Genomic DNA, 15,737 nt, shown 5'->3' on the forward strand with positions numbered 1-15,737 from the left:
CCCTGTTTTTGACAACATTTTCGCCATTTCAGCCGCCATTTTGAATTGCATTTGATCGAAATTGTTCGTGTCGGATCCTTATATTGTAAGGACCTTAAGTTCCAAATTTCAAGTCATTCCGTTCATTGGGAGATGAGATATCGTGTACACAGACGCACATACACTCATACACACACACACACACACACACACACACCACACACACACACACACACACACACACACCACACATACAGACCAACTCCCAAAAACCACATTTTTGGACTCAGGGGACCTTGAAACGTATTGAAATTTAGAAATTGGGGTACCTTAATTTTTTTCGGAAAGCAATACTTTCCTTACCTATGGTAATAGGGCAAGGAAAGTAAAAAAGAAGATGAAGGAACAGGAGGAAAGAAAGGGAGGTATTGAAAAACGCGTAATTTCAGTTTGGAGAATGATATGTGAATTCCAATGCAGACAAATAAAGACTAATGTTGTTGAGTAAAATGCGTGAAGTCAGAAATGAATAAGAAAATATATTTCGAAAAAAATAATGATAGAACAGGGCAATGACGGAGAAAATATATAAGAGTTATAAAGGAGAGTTAATGTGAAAGTTAAGTTAAATTAGAAATGATAAAATCACAGAGAAAAAAGATGTGAATTTCGAAGATGTGAGAAAAAATGACTGTGTAGAATAGAAAATCACTAGGAGAATACTTGAAATGTCCAAGAATTTGAGAGAAAAAGAGAGAGAGAGAGATATATGAATAGAATAGAATGACTGCCTTTATTTTATACCTGGGAGGGCGAAGTTAGGGCGCAGTCGGCCCTCTCTTACACTTGACCCTCCTATATGGTGAGAGGAAGGAAAGTGAATACAGGAAGGTGAATTGGATGAGTGGCGGAGAGGAAGAGACAGGGTGTGAAGGAGAAGAAGAAAGAGAGAGAAAGAAGGGGGAGTGGGAGAGAGAGAGATGAATGAAGAGAGAGATAAGGCGGAAGAGAAAGAGTGAGATGAGAGGGAGAAAAATTAATAGAGAAAAGCGAATTGGACGTGAGGCAGAGAATAATGATGAAGATAGAGAAGAAAAATAGCCACGTCTGATTAGAGGCAATGTCAAAAAACAGGGGGACAATATTTTTTTATTCGGGTTGAAAAATGACAGCAGTTATTAAGATAAGGGAACACAGGCAAAATATTAAGGCCAGGTGCTGTGCTATGCGGGGATCATACTTAATTCGCCATCGTTATGAAAATGCGCCAACAGCCGTGCAAAAACAGGTTAAAAAAAGGACACAAAAAGGTTAAAAATGGGGACAACAATGAAAAATCAGGCGGTAGGCAAAGAAGGAGAAAGTGAAAAAGAGAAAGGATTCATAGAGCGGGGGAGAAGAAAGGAGCAGTGATGGTGAGTGAATAGGAAAGCTTGGTGACCGAGAGAGAGAGAATGAGTGTGCGAGAGTGGAAGAAAGAGTATGTGTCTGAACGAGAGAGAGAGAGAGAGAGAGAGAGAGAGAGAGAGATTGAGTGAGTGAGTGTATGAGGGGGTAAGTACAGGGAGAGAAAGTGAGGAAATAAATGGAACAAGGGGAGAAGGTTGAAGAGAAGTTAAGCAGGAAGAGAGAGGAATGGAGAGGAAGAGTGGTTGAGAAATAAAGAAATAACGGAGTGAGAGTGTATGAGAAAGACGGAAAATCACCGGAGCACAAAAAGAGACAAAGAAGGCTTGAAATTCGTAGTTACTGAAAAAAGTATCCGTTGAAATGTGCTTAGAAGGTTTTTCGTGAGAGAGGAAGAAGAAGAGAGAGAAAATGGTAGAGGGGGAGGAAGAGAGAGCGAAAGATTTTTGATAACAGAAATGTGGAGAGCAGAGAGATAGTGTATGAGAAGGAGAGGGGACATAACGATTTGATAAAAAATAGAAGAAGAAAGACGAAAGAAAGCCTATCTATATTATATAAAAGTGAAATGGCACTCACTCACTGACTGACTGACTCACTCACTCACTCGCAGAACTAAAAATCTACCGGACCAAAAACGTTCAAATTTGGTAGGTATGTTCAGTTGGCCCTTTAGAGGCGCACTAAGAAATCTTTTGGCAATATTTTAACTCTAAGGGGTGGTTTTTAAGGGTTTAAAGTTCGTCTTTCAGCATGTATGTTCTTCTTATTCTCTTAATTTATAATTGAAAAATGTCCATACCATATGTTAATATAGAACTATAATAGAGAGAGTACCTCTTCGAAACAGTTCTGTTGTTAACTAGTAACTAAATTAATAATTTTGTCAGGTTGGCATTAAGTTGAATTGACTTTGTTAGGTTGGCACCAAGTTGAAGAATGAAATGCATTTATCGCGGAAAAATTGATTGGGCACTGCTACTTTAATCAGAGCTATTCCTGGTAATATTATATTACTAGCCGTCAGGCTCGCTGCGCTCGCCATATCCGTTTAGCCAGACGTTTAGTCTGGACCTCCGAATGGATCGTCCTAACATATGATAAAAATGCTCAAATGAAAAATGCAGGCGAGCGAAGCGAGCCTGCTGATCTCATCCCTGGACGATCCAGTCGGGGGTCCAGGGGGCGGAGCCCCCTGGCTAGACGGATATGTGAGTGAAGCGAGCCTGACGGCTAGTGATACTATAAAAGTGACAACCTCAGCAGTAAAAACAGAAGATACCTGGGAAGGAAGAAATGGAGTTGTGTTGACTCTACAATGAGATAGTAAAAAATATGTTTGTAGATAATATAAAATGACAATGGGAGATTAGAAGATAACTGAGTAAAAGACCATCAGATGAAGGGAGACAAAAGATAACGGCTCATCTTCTAAAAATTATAAACATGAAGTTAGACTTGAAAAGTTGTTGTAGCATGAAAGAATATATTAAAGAGCAGTGGATGATGGAAGTTGGGATAGGGAATGAATAAAGAAATAGGGTGTACTTGAGAGAAGAAAACTGATAAAAGTTTTACGGTTTTTATGATAAGAAGGAAGTTAACCGATAAATTAGGGACATCATTTTGTGGATGAGGAATGCAAACCTTATCTTGTGGATGTATAACTAAAAGGAGAATCTATGCTTTTGGAAGAAGAGTAATAAGAACAGTAAGTGATAACATAGAGTAAAGATATTTAAGATTATTAATTTTAGATTATTGGTCTCTGGTAATCATGAATGTGGAGAAGAAGAAAATAATAGGAGGGAAGAAATTTGAACTGATTTATTGATAAGAACATTATTTTTCCTACAGTTACCTTGAAAAGTGACCATTCCTGCACTATTTACAGAGCGCAAAGAATCACTTTTCCGCTCTAGTGCACAAAGTATTACTTTGCGCACTCTTAATACTTTGAGTATTATCTTGCAGCCATCCCAATCAGCTGTTGGCATTGTTGGCGTGTATTTTGAATGCGAATTTGTTCTATCTATTTTTTTCTGATTTCCAAATAAATAGAAATGAGAACTCATTTCATTCATTTCATTTTCATTTCACCACCTACATCACAAGGATGAGGGGCACGTCAAGGAAGCGAATGAAAGTCGCTACTTTTGAATTACACTCTTCACTGGAAATTTCTTCAGTGAATAGAGTGGATTGTCTAAAAAGTATTTTTTTAGAGCTTGCTTAAATGGTTTAGGCTCTTTTATACTTTTTATATCGTGTGGCAGGCAATTATGAAAGCGGAAACCCTGTGTATGTGGCTGTCTATATGTTTTCAGCAGTATACTGTATGGGAGGTCGAAATCGTTTTTTCCTCTTGTATTGTGTTCATGTATATTGTGTCTACATGGCCTAACCGTTACATACTTTTTTATATATAGAATTGTCTTGTAGATATAGAGGGATACTACTGTAAAGATTCTGTCCCTCCTGAAATAAGGCCTGCAGTGAGCGTCATATGGCAAACAGTTCATAATCCTTATTGATTTCTTTTGTAATATCAGTATTTGTTCTATGTATGTGTGCGGTGTGCTTCCCCAGGCTATTATGCCAAAACTGATGTGTGAAGCGAATAATGAATGATAGGCCATCATTGCAGTGCTTTTATCTGCTATACTCCTTATTCTTCTTATCCCATAGCGTGATGTGGATAATTTGCTACACAGTGATTCAATGTGCTCCTGCCATGTCAAGTTTCCATCTAATATTATGCCCAGGAATCTTGCTGAACCCGAAATCTCCTCCTCAGTATTCAACTGGCTCCCAGCATTCATGATGGTCCTTGCCTGTGTTTTGAAAGTTTACTATGGTACTTTTTGAACTGTTTATATTTAATTTTAATTCTAACAAGGCTTTTTTTGTTGAGGCTATTGTTGTGTTTATAATGTGACTGTAGTTCCTCCTGGGTTTTTCCATTTATTATTAATGTAGTGTCATCAGCAAAAAGTATGCATTCTGAAGCTCCTGGGAGTTTTTTAGGCAAGCTATTAATATAAATGAGGAAGAGTAAGGGCCCCAGCACAGATCCCTGTGGCACTCCGTTTCTCATAGACTGGGGCAGAGACCTAGCAGTCATTTTTCTCCCACATTTCTTATATTTGAGCTCCACAATTTGGTACCTATTTGTTAAGTAGTTTTCCAGCCATTTCTTTGCCTGTCCTCGTATCCCTATATATTCTATTTCTGACAGCAGAGTCGTCCAGTCCAAGGAGTCAAATGCCTTCCGGAGATCCAGGAAAACCGCCGAGACCCTGTTTTTTTGCTCCCAGTTCTCATTAAATTATATATTTTGAATAATTATTATTAATTATTCATTATTTCAAATAGTATTCTATTAATTCATAAATTAGTTGAAGAACTATTTAGAAATAAGGATTTACTCAGAATTATTCAAATTTTCAAATAAATTGGATTAATTTGATTTTCAATTTGAATAAATTATCGATTATTAATTTTCAATTGGATTATCAAGTTTAAAATAAATTAAAGTTGTTATTAAGAAAATTATACAGACGAACATTTGATGGATTTCAGCCATCATTTTACCCATAATCAACCACTTTTCATATTCAATTATTGTAACTGTAGGAAAAATTTAATGTGAAATATGTGCGCAAAGTTCCTCTGCTGCACTCAAGAAACCATTCCGCCCTCGCCTACGGCTCGTGCGTAAACGTTTCTTTCGGTGCAGCAAACTGTCACTTTGCGCACTAGTTGCACAAATAACTATTGTGAATGAGTAAAACAAAACTTTTTTCGTAGATTTATAACTGAAAAAAATCTATGTTTTCGGAAGAAGGGTGAATAAAATGGAGTGGAGATACTTCCTTTTTGTGTAGTTGAGAAGTTGATATTGTGGTAATTATTCATATTCAATGAAAAAGACTGAGAAATTGTCAAAAACCACAGATTTATTGTCAAAACCACAAATATGTGGTTTTTTGATAATTTCTGAGTCTTTTTCATTCAATAAAGATAATTATTAGAGATTATTGATTTTAGATAATTTGTCTCTGGTAATCATGAATTTGAAGGAGACGAGGATAACAAGAGGGAAGAAATTTGAACTAGTATAATGATAGATAATACTCGTATAGTTGATGATCAAGAGAAGAGCATTAACAAAACAATAATATTAAAATGATTACAAACCGATATAAAATAGAGTTGAGATAATTACTTTTTGTGTAGTTGAGAAGTTGATATTGTGGTAATTATTCATATTCAATGAAAACGACTGAGAAATTGTCAAAATCAACAGATTTATTATCAAAACCACAAATCTGTGAATTTTTGACAATTTCTGTCTTTTTCATTCAATAAAGATAATTATTTGATATTATTAATTTTAAATCATTTGTCTCTGGTAATCATGAATGTGGAGGAGACGAGAATAACAAGAGGGAAAAAATTTGAACTAATATAATGATAAATAATACTCGTATAGTAGATGATCAAGAGAAGAGCATTAACAAAACAATAATATTAAAATGATTACAAACCGATGTGACATTTCGAGAAATGTAACGAGAAACTGATGGATTAAGAACCAATAATCAAAATTGATACTTGATATCCAAATTGTCAAAACAAGTGGGATGTAAATGGGTAGAATGAGTTATGGAAACGTTGAATTATTGATACCAAACGTCAAATTAGAGGGAACATGATTAACCATTAGAAACAGAGACACAGACAATACTCTCTTATTCCAAATGTCAAGAACATTTTGTAGAATCGATAAAGTCACCTGTCAAAGAAAGAGGAGGAAATCAAGCTTAAAAGCTATTTAATGCCTTTACAAAACAATGAGGGAATGGAATAGTTAATTATGATTCAACTGTTTCAAATGAAAACATTTCAATTAGAAGACTTGAATGAGGAATACATCCTTAATGAAGAGGCTCTAATGAAAGTGTTTTTTTTCATTCAACTTTTGTTTCTATCCTGTATTCTGTGAATTGAAAATTAGTTTTCTTTTCTGTTTTTTCGAGTATTTCAACTACAAAATCAAATAAGAAGTGTTTCTATTACTACTTTCAATTTTCGAAATGAATGGATTGATGTGAATACTAGTAGTTCTATGAACAGTAGACCTCACGCAATATTCTCATCCACAAGTACCTGATTGAAACTATAGACCTTATCGAAATACAACAATAAACTGGCTTTCCACATATCCGTGTAATCACTTGTCAGCTGATTTATGATGAATAATTCTATAGTCAGATTTTTACTCTAATATTGGCGTATGAAGGAGGCTCCTTTTTCCTTTTATATTATCCTTGAAATGCAAAATTTCCAAAAACCTTGTATATACGTCGACGCGCAATTAAAAAAGGGACCTGTCAAATTTCATGAAAATCTATTGTAGCGTTTCGCTGTAAATGCGCAACATATAAACATTTAAACATTAAGAGAAATGCCAAACCGTCGACCTGAATCTTAGAGCTCACTTCGCTCGGTCAATAAAAATGAAAGAAAATTCACAACAGAGGAAAAAGTGAACATACGGACTAAAATGTACAGAAGTACATTTAAACATTAAGAGAAATGCCAAACCGTCGACTTGAATCTTAGACCTCACTTCGCTCGGTCAATAAAAATGAAAGAAAATAGGAAAAAGTGAACATACGGACTAAAATGTACAGAAGTACATTTAAACATTAAGAGAAATGCCAAACCGTCGACTTGAATCTTAGACCTCACTTCGCTCGGTCAATAAAAATGAAAGAAAATAGGAAAAAGTGAACATACGGACTAAAATGTACAGAGTATATGTATGTACTTCTGAGCAGGACTTATATAACAGGAATGTATTTATGAAGGAAACTTGAGAAAATTTGAAGATGGAAGAAGTTTTGAACAATAAGAGGGTTTTATTTGATAAATAATAAAAGTGATGTTTGTTTAGTAAATTGAAGAATGCATGGAAAGTACAATCATGCAATCGTTATAAATTTATCTTTCATAGATGAGTGAATTGCCCTCCAATCTGATGAGATAAGAGAAGGATAAAATGTTGATGGCATTTGCAATCATAACTTGATTTATAAAAAGAGACAGAATCAGTACTAATGTGGAGTAAATGAAGCAGTAAGTTAAGTGATTGACAGTGATAGTAAGTCCCTAAGTCCCTTCCGGTTGGCTCCTAAGTACCAGGCGAGCTTACAACACAACTTGGAGAAGTAAGTACTTCATTTGTGACGAGACACGCTCGATAAATCTTCACGGCCATTTTAGTGCAGCATCTACTCTTCTACTTCTCTTACTTCTCAGTTAGATCTGTCTTTTTCTTCTCAAGCTACTCGTTTTCTTCTCATCCAACTTTTTCCTCTTTTTAAACTTTTTCTTCTTCTTCATCTTCTTGTACTCCTTCTTCTTCATGGGTCTTTAAGTCCAGCATCTAATCTTCTTCTTCTCTTTCTTCTCAGTAATTTCTATATTTTTCTACCGAAACTTTTAGTTTTCTTTCATCTTATCTTTTCCCTCAATCTTCTTCTTCTTCTCCTCCTTCTTCTTCTTTCTCTTCTTCTTTTCGTTTCCTTCTTATTTTCTTTCAGTTTTTTCCTTATTCTTATCTTTTTCCTATATCTTCTTCTTCTTCTTCTTCTTCTTCTTCTTCTCCTCCTCCTTCTTCTTCTTCTTCTTCTTCTTCTACTTCTTTTTCTTCTTCTTCTTCTTCTTCTTCTTCTCTAATCTACCTTATCTTCTTCTCTTTCTCCATCACAATTAATTTCATCTTCTTCTAACCTTTTCCTTTTCAACTTTCTTCTTCGTCTGCCTTTTCTTCATCCACTAATTATTTTCCCTGCTCATCCCTTATTCTCATTTATGCTCTCCTTCGTTATCTTCTTCGTCGCAATATTCTCATTTCTCCCCTAATATTGAAATTGAAATGTTTTCTTCGAAAATGTAGAATTCCCAACAATCTTCTTCTCTCCCCTTTTCCTCTTCCTTCTCCTCTCACTCCTGAACCTCCCTCCACCCAATACTCATCCTCCTCTTCTATTTCTTGCACTTTCTCATCCTTCTTCTAAACCTTCTCATCCTCCTAGTCATAACTCTTTTCCTCCTCTTCTGTCTCTTTCACCTTCTCCTTCTCCACCTTTTCATTCCCCTCCTCCTACACCTCCTCCTCCTCCTCCTCCTACACCTCCTCCTCCTCCTCCTCCTCCTACACCTCCTCCTCCTCCTCCTCCTCCTCCTCCTCCTCCTCCTACACCTCCTCCTCCTCCTCCTCCTCCTCATCCAACACCTCCTCCTCCTCCACCTCCTCCTACACCTCCTCCTCCTCCTCCTTCTCATCCTAACTCTTTCCTCTTCTTCTGCCTCTTTCACATTCTTCTCCACCTTCTCATTCTTCTCCTCCTCCTTCTTATCCATCGTCTTCTTTTGCTGATGAGTTCCTTCTCTTCCTTATAATCTTCATCCTTTTTCTTCTTCTCCTAACGTTACATCTGATGAGCTTCAACTTTTATGGAGTCGCTTCCTGACGAAGTTTGAGATACGATTCAACTTTTCCGTCCTTTAAGTTGCATCAAGAGATAAGTTTGAAAAGAGATGCTTTCAATCATTATCAATCATAAATCGAAGGATATTAAATGTGAGTTAGGATCCATTACAGCTGATTCCTACATCACAGAATACTCCATTAAATCCACCCTTTTTACAATCTCCATGTTCTTCCATTCATTTTTAACTTAGATCTATAAATAAATGTGTATAAATCAGTAGAAGCTCATGAAGTAACATAATAATATTAATACATAATACTTAATACATTAAGTTCAGTAGCATAATAATATGAGACACTTTTGAGTTTTATAATGATACATAAATCTGAGAATCTAATATATATTTATATTTGAGAATCTGATACATGAATGGCATCACATATATAGTGATATCCACGATATAACGGCAGTGGGATAGATAGGAGAACAACGTTGCCGATTCTCTGTCTTGACAATGCCTTCTAAAGACGGTAGTTGATACAGGTTTATTGATGCAATATCAACTGTTCATTCTCGTTAAAAATATTCAATAATACTCTATGAAACATGAAATTATATTTTTCAATAAATTCATCATGAATTTACAAAATTAAGATAAAATATTTTGTTAATTAATAATAATTATTAATTCTACTTTGTTCGCTTCAACAGCTGTGCTCAGTGAGATAAGTTGTGTGTATTTCTGGGTTCAAAATTTTATAAAATAACATGATTAATTCAATATGGAATGATATAGTTTATATAAGTGTTATATTTAAATATAGTTTGGTGTTTTAATTTTCTCCAAATTTAAAATATCTAGCTTATATATATTTTTGGACGAAAATTGAACTTGAACGTTTTACAGTAGAAACATAACTTTTTTTTTGGACATTTTATTAATTTATCAAAATTTGGGAATGGAATAGATTTGGGCCAAGCCTGTTGTTTCTTCCTAATCATATTTATATGATTTGTGATTCTGTCCACGAATAAATAAATAAATGGAAAAATAAATAAATAAAAGACGATCTGGCAGCAGAGCAAAGCGAGAAAGAGATAGCGCTATATCTACTTTGTTGAATGATAGACAAGGATAGCAATACCATTGCTAATCAAGCACTGCTATTATAACGTGGAACTCACTATACATCAAATGCACTTATATTGTAAGTATATCGGTGTATTATATATCAGGAGTAAATGGATTAGTGTAATAATTTCGAAATTTGATCAGCATATGAAATGGTGTAAAAATTTGAGCATGAATAAAAATAATTATCATGAAGCAAAATTTCCAAATATTATGAAGATGTTTGTGGGAGGTCGGGATGAGAGATTTTAGATAAGATAGTGAGTTGATTAGGATTTAACAAGACCATAATAGTCTCGATAATTTATCAAGATAATTGTGTTAATGATAAAACTAAATTAACTTAGTTAATCTAACTTATTACGTTGTTTATAATGATTAACAAAGTAAAGAATCGTGGAAAACTCAAAGATGCATCTTTTGAGAAATATTTTCCTAGCAACGAATAACCAACCTATGAGAAGTATTGTTACCCCTTGATTCGAGAGTTATAAATACGGAACAACATGAATATCATGATATGAACATCGAAATATCTATCTATAATATAATAAAGGTATTAATATATAATATCTATAATATAATTGACTTACACACGTACGGGATAAGAAGTTCACGAATGAACTACCAGATTGATTGGCTTAAATTTTGTATATAGATTCTCAATTTACCGAGAATGGATAATTGGATATAGACCTATAAAAAATTCTCCAAGATTTCGGATGGTCATGTTTTCAGTTTGTCAAGTATTTGGTTAGACCCTTGCGGAGCACGGGTCACCTGCTAGTCTATAATATGATAGAGCAGAGAATTGGCTTATACACGAACGTGATAGGTGATCCACGTATGACGCATCATCACATCTGAACTACTCAACTGATTAACTAGGAATTTTGCATATAGATTTTTAATTCACCTAGGATGGTTATAGGCCCACTTCAAATTATTCAAGATATCAATAGGTTATGTTTTCAGTTTGTCAAGTATTTGATTAGTCCAGGAGTTTTGCAAATAGATTTTTAATTTACCGAGGATGGTTATTGGGCTATTTAGAATTCTTCAAGATTTCAGTAGATCATGTTTCCTGTTTGTCAAGTATTTGGTGAGACCCTTGCGGAGCACGGGTTACCTGATGGTAGTACATAAAGAAGAACACACTATAAAAAACTGTCGAGTATGATAATAATGTGAGACTTGAAAATCAGTAGCCCTAAAAAGAAGAGTGAATACGTAACGTAGAATATGTTGGCTACTTCTTATAATTTATGAAGTATAAAATAGCAAGTGAAGTTCCACCAATGTCCATCTTTCATCTAAAATACTGCATCTGACAAAGTTTGGACCGCAATTTATGTGGCAGAAGTTGCCATGTGGCATTATCATTCACAACAAAAAACCGGCGGTTAGCGGTCGGCTATCTTTCTTATGGGACAAAACAGGTAGGACAGCAGTGAAGAAAGATGAGGAGGAGGAGGAGGAGGAGGAAGAGAAGGAGGAGGTGATAAAGAGGAAGGAGGATAAAGAGTTGATGCCTTCACAGATGGCGGAGGAGTAACAGGGAGAAGAGAAGCTATGTGAGCAGGAGGAGAAAGAGTGGGAGGGGGATGAGGAGCAGGAGAAGAGTGTGAGTAGGAGAAGGAGAGGAGGGACTGAGAAAGAGTTGAAGCCTCCTCTATGAATATGAGTAACTTGAGGAAGAGGATTGATTTGATTTGATTGAGTACTTTATTTATGTAGATTACAATATATACTGGCTTATACACTTATATACAGCAAAATTATAGATGAATTTACATAATATAGACTAAGAAAATAATTATTGAACTGTATATGATATGAAAAAGTAATTTGTAATATAATAACTATAGATATAATTATATTGTTATGCATCTACATAAATTGGCGGAGCTTTGGACATATCAATGTCCATTCTTCGGAAAGAATACCGTATTAAAAATATCCTCCCCACTAACTCTCTACCAAAAGAGGAGCGAGAGAGCAGGAGGAGTAGGAGAAGGAAGATGAGTGGGAAGAGTTGTGGCCTCCTGTAGAGACAGTGAAGTCGGGTGTGAAACAGGAGGAATAGGGGTAAGAGAGTAGGAGGAGGAGAAGGAATAAGGGAGGAGTAAGAAGAATGAACAGGAGGAGAAAACAGTGGAGGAGGAGGTGGATGTGATGGTGGAGGAGGAGGAGAAGGAGTATGAAGAAGAATTGGGATCTCCTCATAAAGCGGGGGTGTGAGAAGAGGAAGAGAAAGGTGGTGGTGTGAAAGGTGGTGGAGAAGGAGGAGGAGGAGGAGGAGGAGGAGGAGAAAAGGGGGTAGAAGGTGAGAAGGTGGGGTGTGGAGGAGTTGTTCGAGGAGGAGGAAGTGGGTAAAAGAAGATGAATGATTAGGATAGTGAGAAGGTGGAAGAGGAGGATAAGGTGGAGTACTAGAATGTGCAGGAGGAGGTGAAGGAAGAGAAGAAGGAGGAGGAGTAGCTGGAGGAAGAAGATAGATAGGTGTGACAGGGCACACCTGAGCAAAGCAACCACAAAACCGCCTGGACACCGGAACAAGAAAGCCACATAAATTCACACAAACTGTCACAGTTCAGCTGAAGAAAGATGAGGGGAGGATAAAAAAGGTTCATGGAGAGGGGGAGGAACAAGAGAAGGAGAGAAGGAGAAGAGTAAAGATAATGCATACAGTCATTCGAAGAGTGAGCTACCAAAAGTGCATCTCGAATATAGCCTACAATTTATTTTATTTATTTGCCAAAAACAAAATACAAAAAATAGGATAGAATGACCTTCCATTTTGTTACGTGGCGAAGTTTGGATAGCAATGTGCACTCTACCACTTGACCATATATATGAGATTTTATATAGATACAAAATGATGGAAAAGAAAAAAAAATTGTTGAAATGAAAGAAAAACCGAGAATAAGATTCACATGATATGTTAAAACAATCATTTCAAAGAGGATTTGTGTGTTTTTGAAAAATAACAGATATCAGTTGTCAAGATAACTTTGAGAGAAATAAAAATTGGCGACGAAATGAAGGATGACATTGGAAAAAGGAATAAGTTGTAATAAAGTGCAAAGAAATCATGGAGAAAGTGACTGTTAAGTGATTTGAAGAAAGAAGATAGATATATAGATATTTTTATTGATAATTGTTACAAGGCTGTTGCCTATGGTAACATTTACAAAAATTGACAATAAAATTAAATCAAACTTAAGAGATGAATAATTATTTAACAGTTCTGCATCAGTATAATCAATTAAAAATACAGTATCAAAGAAAATAATATAGTATATATGAAGCCATCAACAAAGCCATCAAAAGAAGATTGATTGATTGATTTATTTATCACATGCCAGGTCTTGAAAACGTATTGCATTAATGAACATTACAATTATACATTGCGGAAGTTACAAGAAAAAATAATTAAGAATATTATTCTAGATAATACAAGAGAGAAGAGAATGAATGAGCGAGGTGGTTTGGGAAAATGAAGAGTTTAAAAAAAGAGATGAAGAATGAGCAGGAGAAAATGAAAAGGAAATGTTAAGGAGAAAGGAATGAGTAAGACGGTTTAGAAATAAGAGTTTATGTATAGTATACAGAGAATGAGCGAGATGGTTAGGAGGAAGAAAAAGTTGGAAAAAGGCAAAAGAGAATCAGCAAGATGGTTTTCAAAAACAGAGAGTTGTTTCGCTCACTGGATGAAAAAAGATAGAAATACAAATCTGCCACTAGGTGGAAGAGTAGGAGAAAATGTGACAAAAAGTAGGATATGAGAAAGAGAAAAGAAGGATGGTTGATGTACAAAAGGATGAGAGGAAGGAAAAAGATGTACAGGAGGACGACATGAGGGAAAAAGAAGAATTGATTACATACAAGAGGATGAGAGAAAAAGGAAACAATTAGTGACCTACAATGTTTGAGAGAAAAGGAAGGATTGTTGATGTACAAGAGGACGAGAGAAAGAAAAAAGGGAGAATTGTTGACATACAAGAGAATGAGAGAAGGGAAAAGGTGTGAGGATAGAAGGAAATGTAGGGAAGAACTCAAAGTCCATGTGGTGTCACCACTAACAAAACACAGGCAAACTTACTACTTAGCACCCAACCATTCATTTCAGGTGCTTAGCACAAAATCCCAGATCCGCCAGTTATTCAGTCTGCGAGCATCCTGCCTCTAAGCACCCACACACACCTGTTACACGCAGGAAGCTCAGCTGACAAAATTTATGTCTTGCAATTGCTTCACACCGCTGCATATACAACATACCCCCCACACTTGATATATATAAACCCGGCTTAATCCGGACCTGTTGTCGGGATTATTTAGAGATGTCACGATGGTTGTTGCTAACAGCTTGACATCTTGTATGTAACAACTCAAGGGTTGTAATGTGTTTGAGGGTCGAAGGATTATTTCCAGACTGATATAAGGTTAACAATAATAGTATAGTTGCAGTGTGAAGGCTTAGCAAGGGTTAGATTGTTATAATTTGTGAAGGAACATGAAATACTAATACCGAATTCTATCTGAATATTGAATCTCAATATGTAGGTTTGCATAATTTTTGAAACCCCTTGAAAAATACCCCTTTTTTGAAAATTTGTAGCTCAGTAACTAAAGTATAACTTGTCAGGTACGTACAATTTAACTTTCAATTAATTCAAAAATTGAAATTTTCAGTAAAACTCACCTAAATTGCATTCTTCGCCAATTTTCTGCAAATTAAAACAGGATTCCTTGTTGTGGAAGGCGATTTTACACCAGGAGCAGCTCAACGCAACTATCTCTTTCGAACTAAACGAAAGTTTCGACTGGAATGACTGCAACAAAAAATAACAAATCGACTCAGTAATAATCATTGGAAAAAGATAAAATTATTGTTCTAATAGACTTTTGAAAAAGTTCTAATAAACTAATAAAAATCAACTGTATTAACTGCAAATGAAAATATGAACAGATCGACTCAGTAATAATCATTGGGAAAAGATGAAATTATTGTTCTAATAAACTAATAACAATAATAAAAATCGACTGTATTGACTGCAACAGAAAATAACAAATCGAATCAGTAATAACATAGAGGAACAATAGCGTAAGTAGATATCCCCATGGTATAGGACATTTATGTCGCAACTTTTACTGTCATCTCAAGCCGATTACTGTCGATTATTGTCAATTTTTACTGTTTTGTTGGGGTGATAGTGTATGAACGGCACAATTAGAGAGACTACCAGCGTCACACAGCTGCATAGGAAAGAACTATGTGAACTATCGGCTTGGGATAACAGTAAAAGTTGCGACATAAACGCCCTATACCATGGGATATCTACTTACGCTATTGTTTCTCTATGTAATAATCATTATAGAAAGACGAAATTATTGCTCTAATAAACTTTAGTCTGTATAGAATTGGTTGAGACCTTAGACCAGTTATAGAATAGACACGGCCTATTGTATATTCATACTGAAAGTCGATGAAGCCAACATCTACTGCCATATCTCCAAATCGTGACGTCATCATCGGATAGAAAACTTTCAGATTGTGTCTATTTCAGCGGGAGCCCAGCTGGAGTTTACCATTTTAATGAATAAATAATTTACATCCTTCTGAAATAGACACAATCTGAAAGTTTTCTATCCGATGATGACGTCACGATTTGGAGATATGGCAGTAGATGTTGGCTTCAGAGGCTAGACTT

General features: G+C 35.5%; 1 protein-coding gene across 1 annotated transcript in view; it reads right to left on the reverse strand.

Annotated features, from left to right (window-relative positions):
* The window catches only part of LOC120353823 (eye-specific diacylglycerol kinase-like), a 244,003-nt gene that overhangs the window by 71,301 nt on the left and 156,965 nt on the right, over positions 1-15,737 (reverse strand). The window contains 1 exon segment of the mRNA XM_039438897.1: positions 14,729-14,858. Coding sequence (XP_039294831.1) covers positions 14,729-14,858 — 130 coding nt within the window.

Source organism: Nilaparvata lugens, chromosome 12 (genome assembly GCF_014356525.2).
Source record: "Nilaparvata lugens isolate BPH chromosome 12, ASM1435652v1, whole genome shotgun sequence".
NCBI classification, from domain to species: domain Eukaryota; kingdom Metazoa; phylum Arthropoda; class Insecta; order Hemiptera; family Delphacidae; genus Nilaparvata; species Nilaparvata lugens.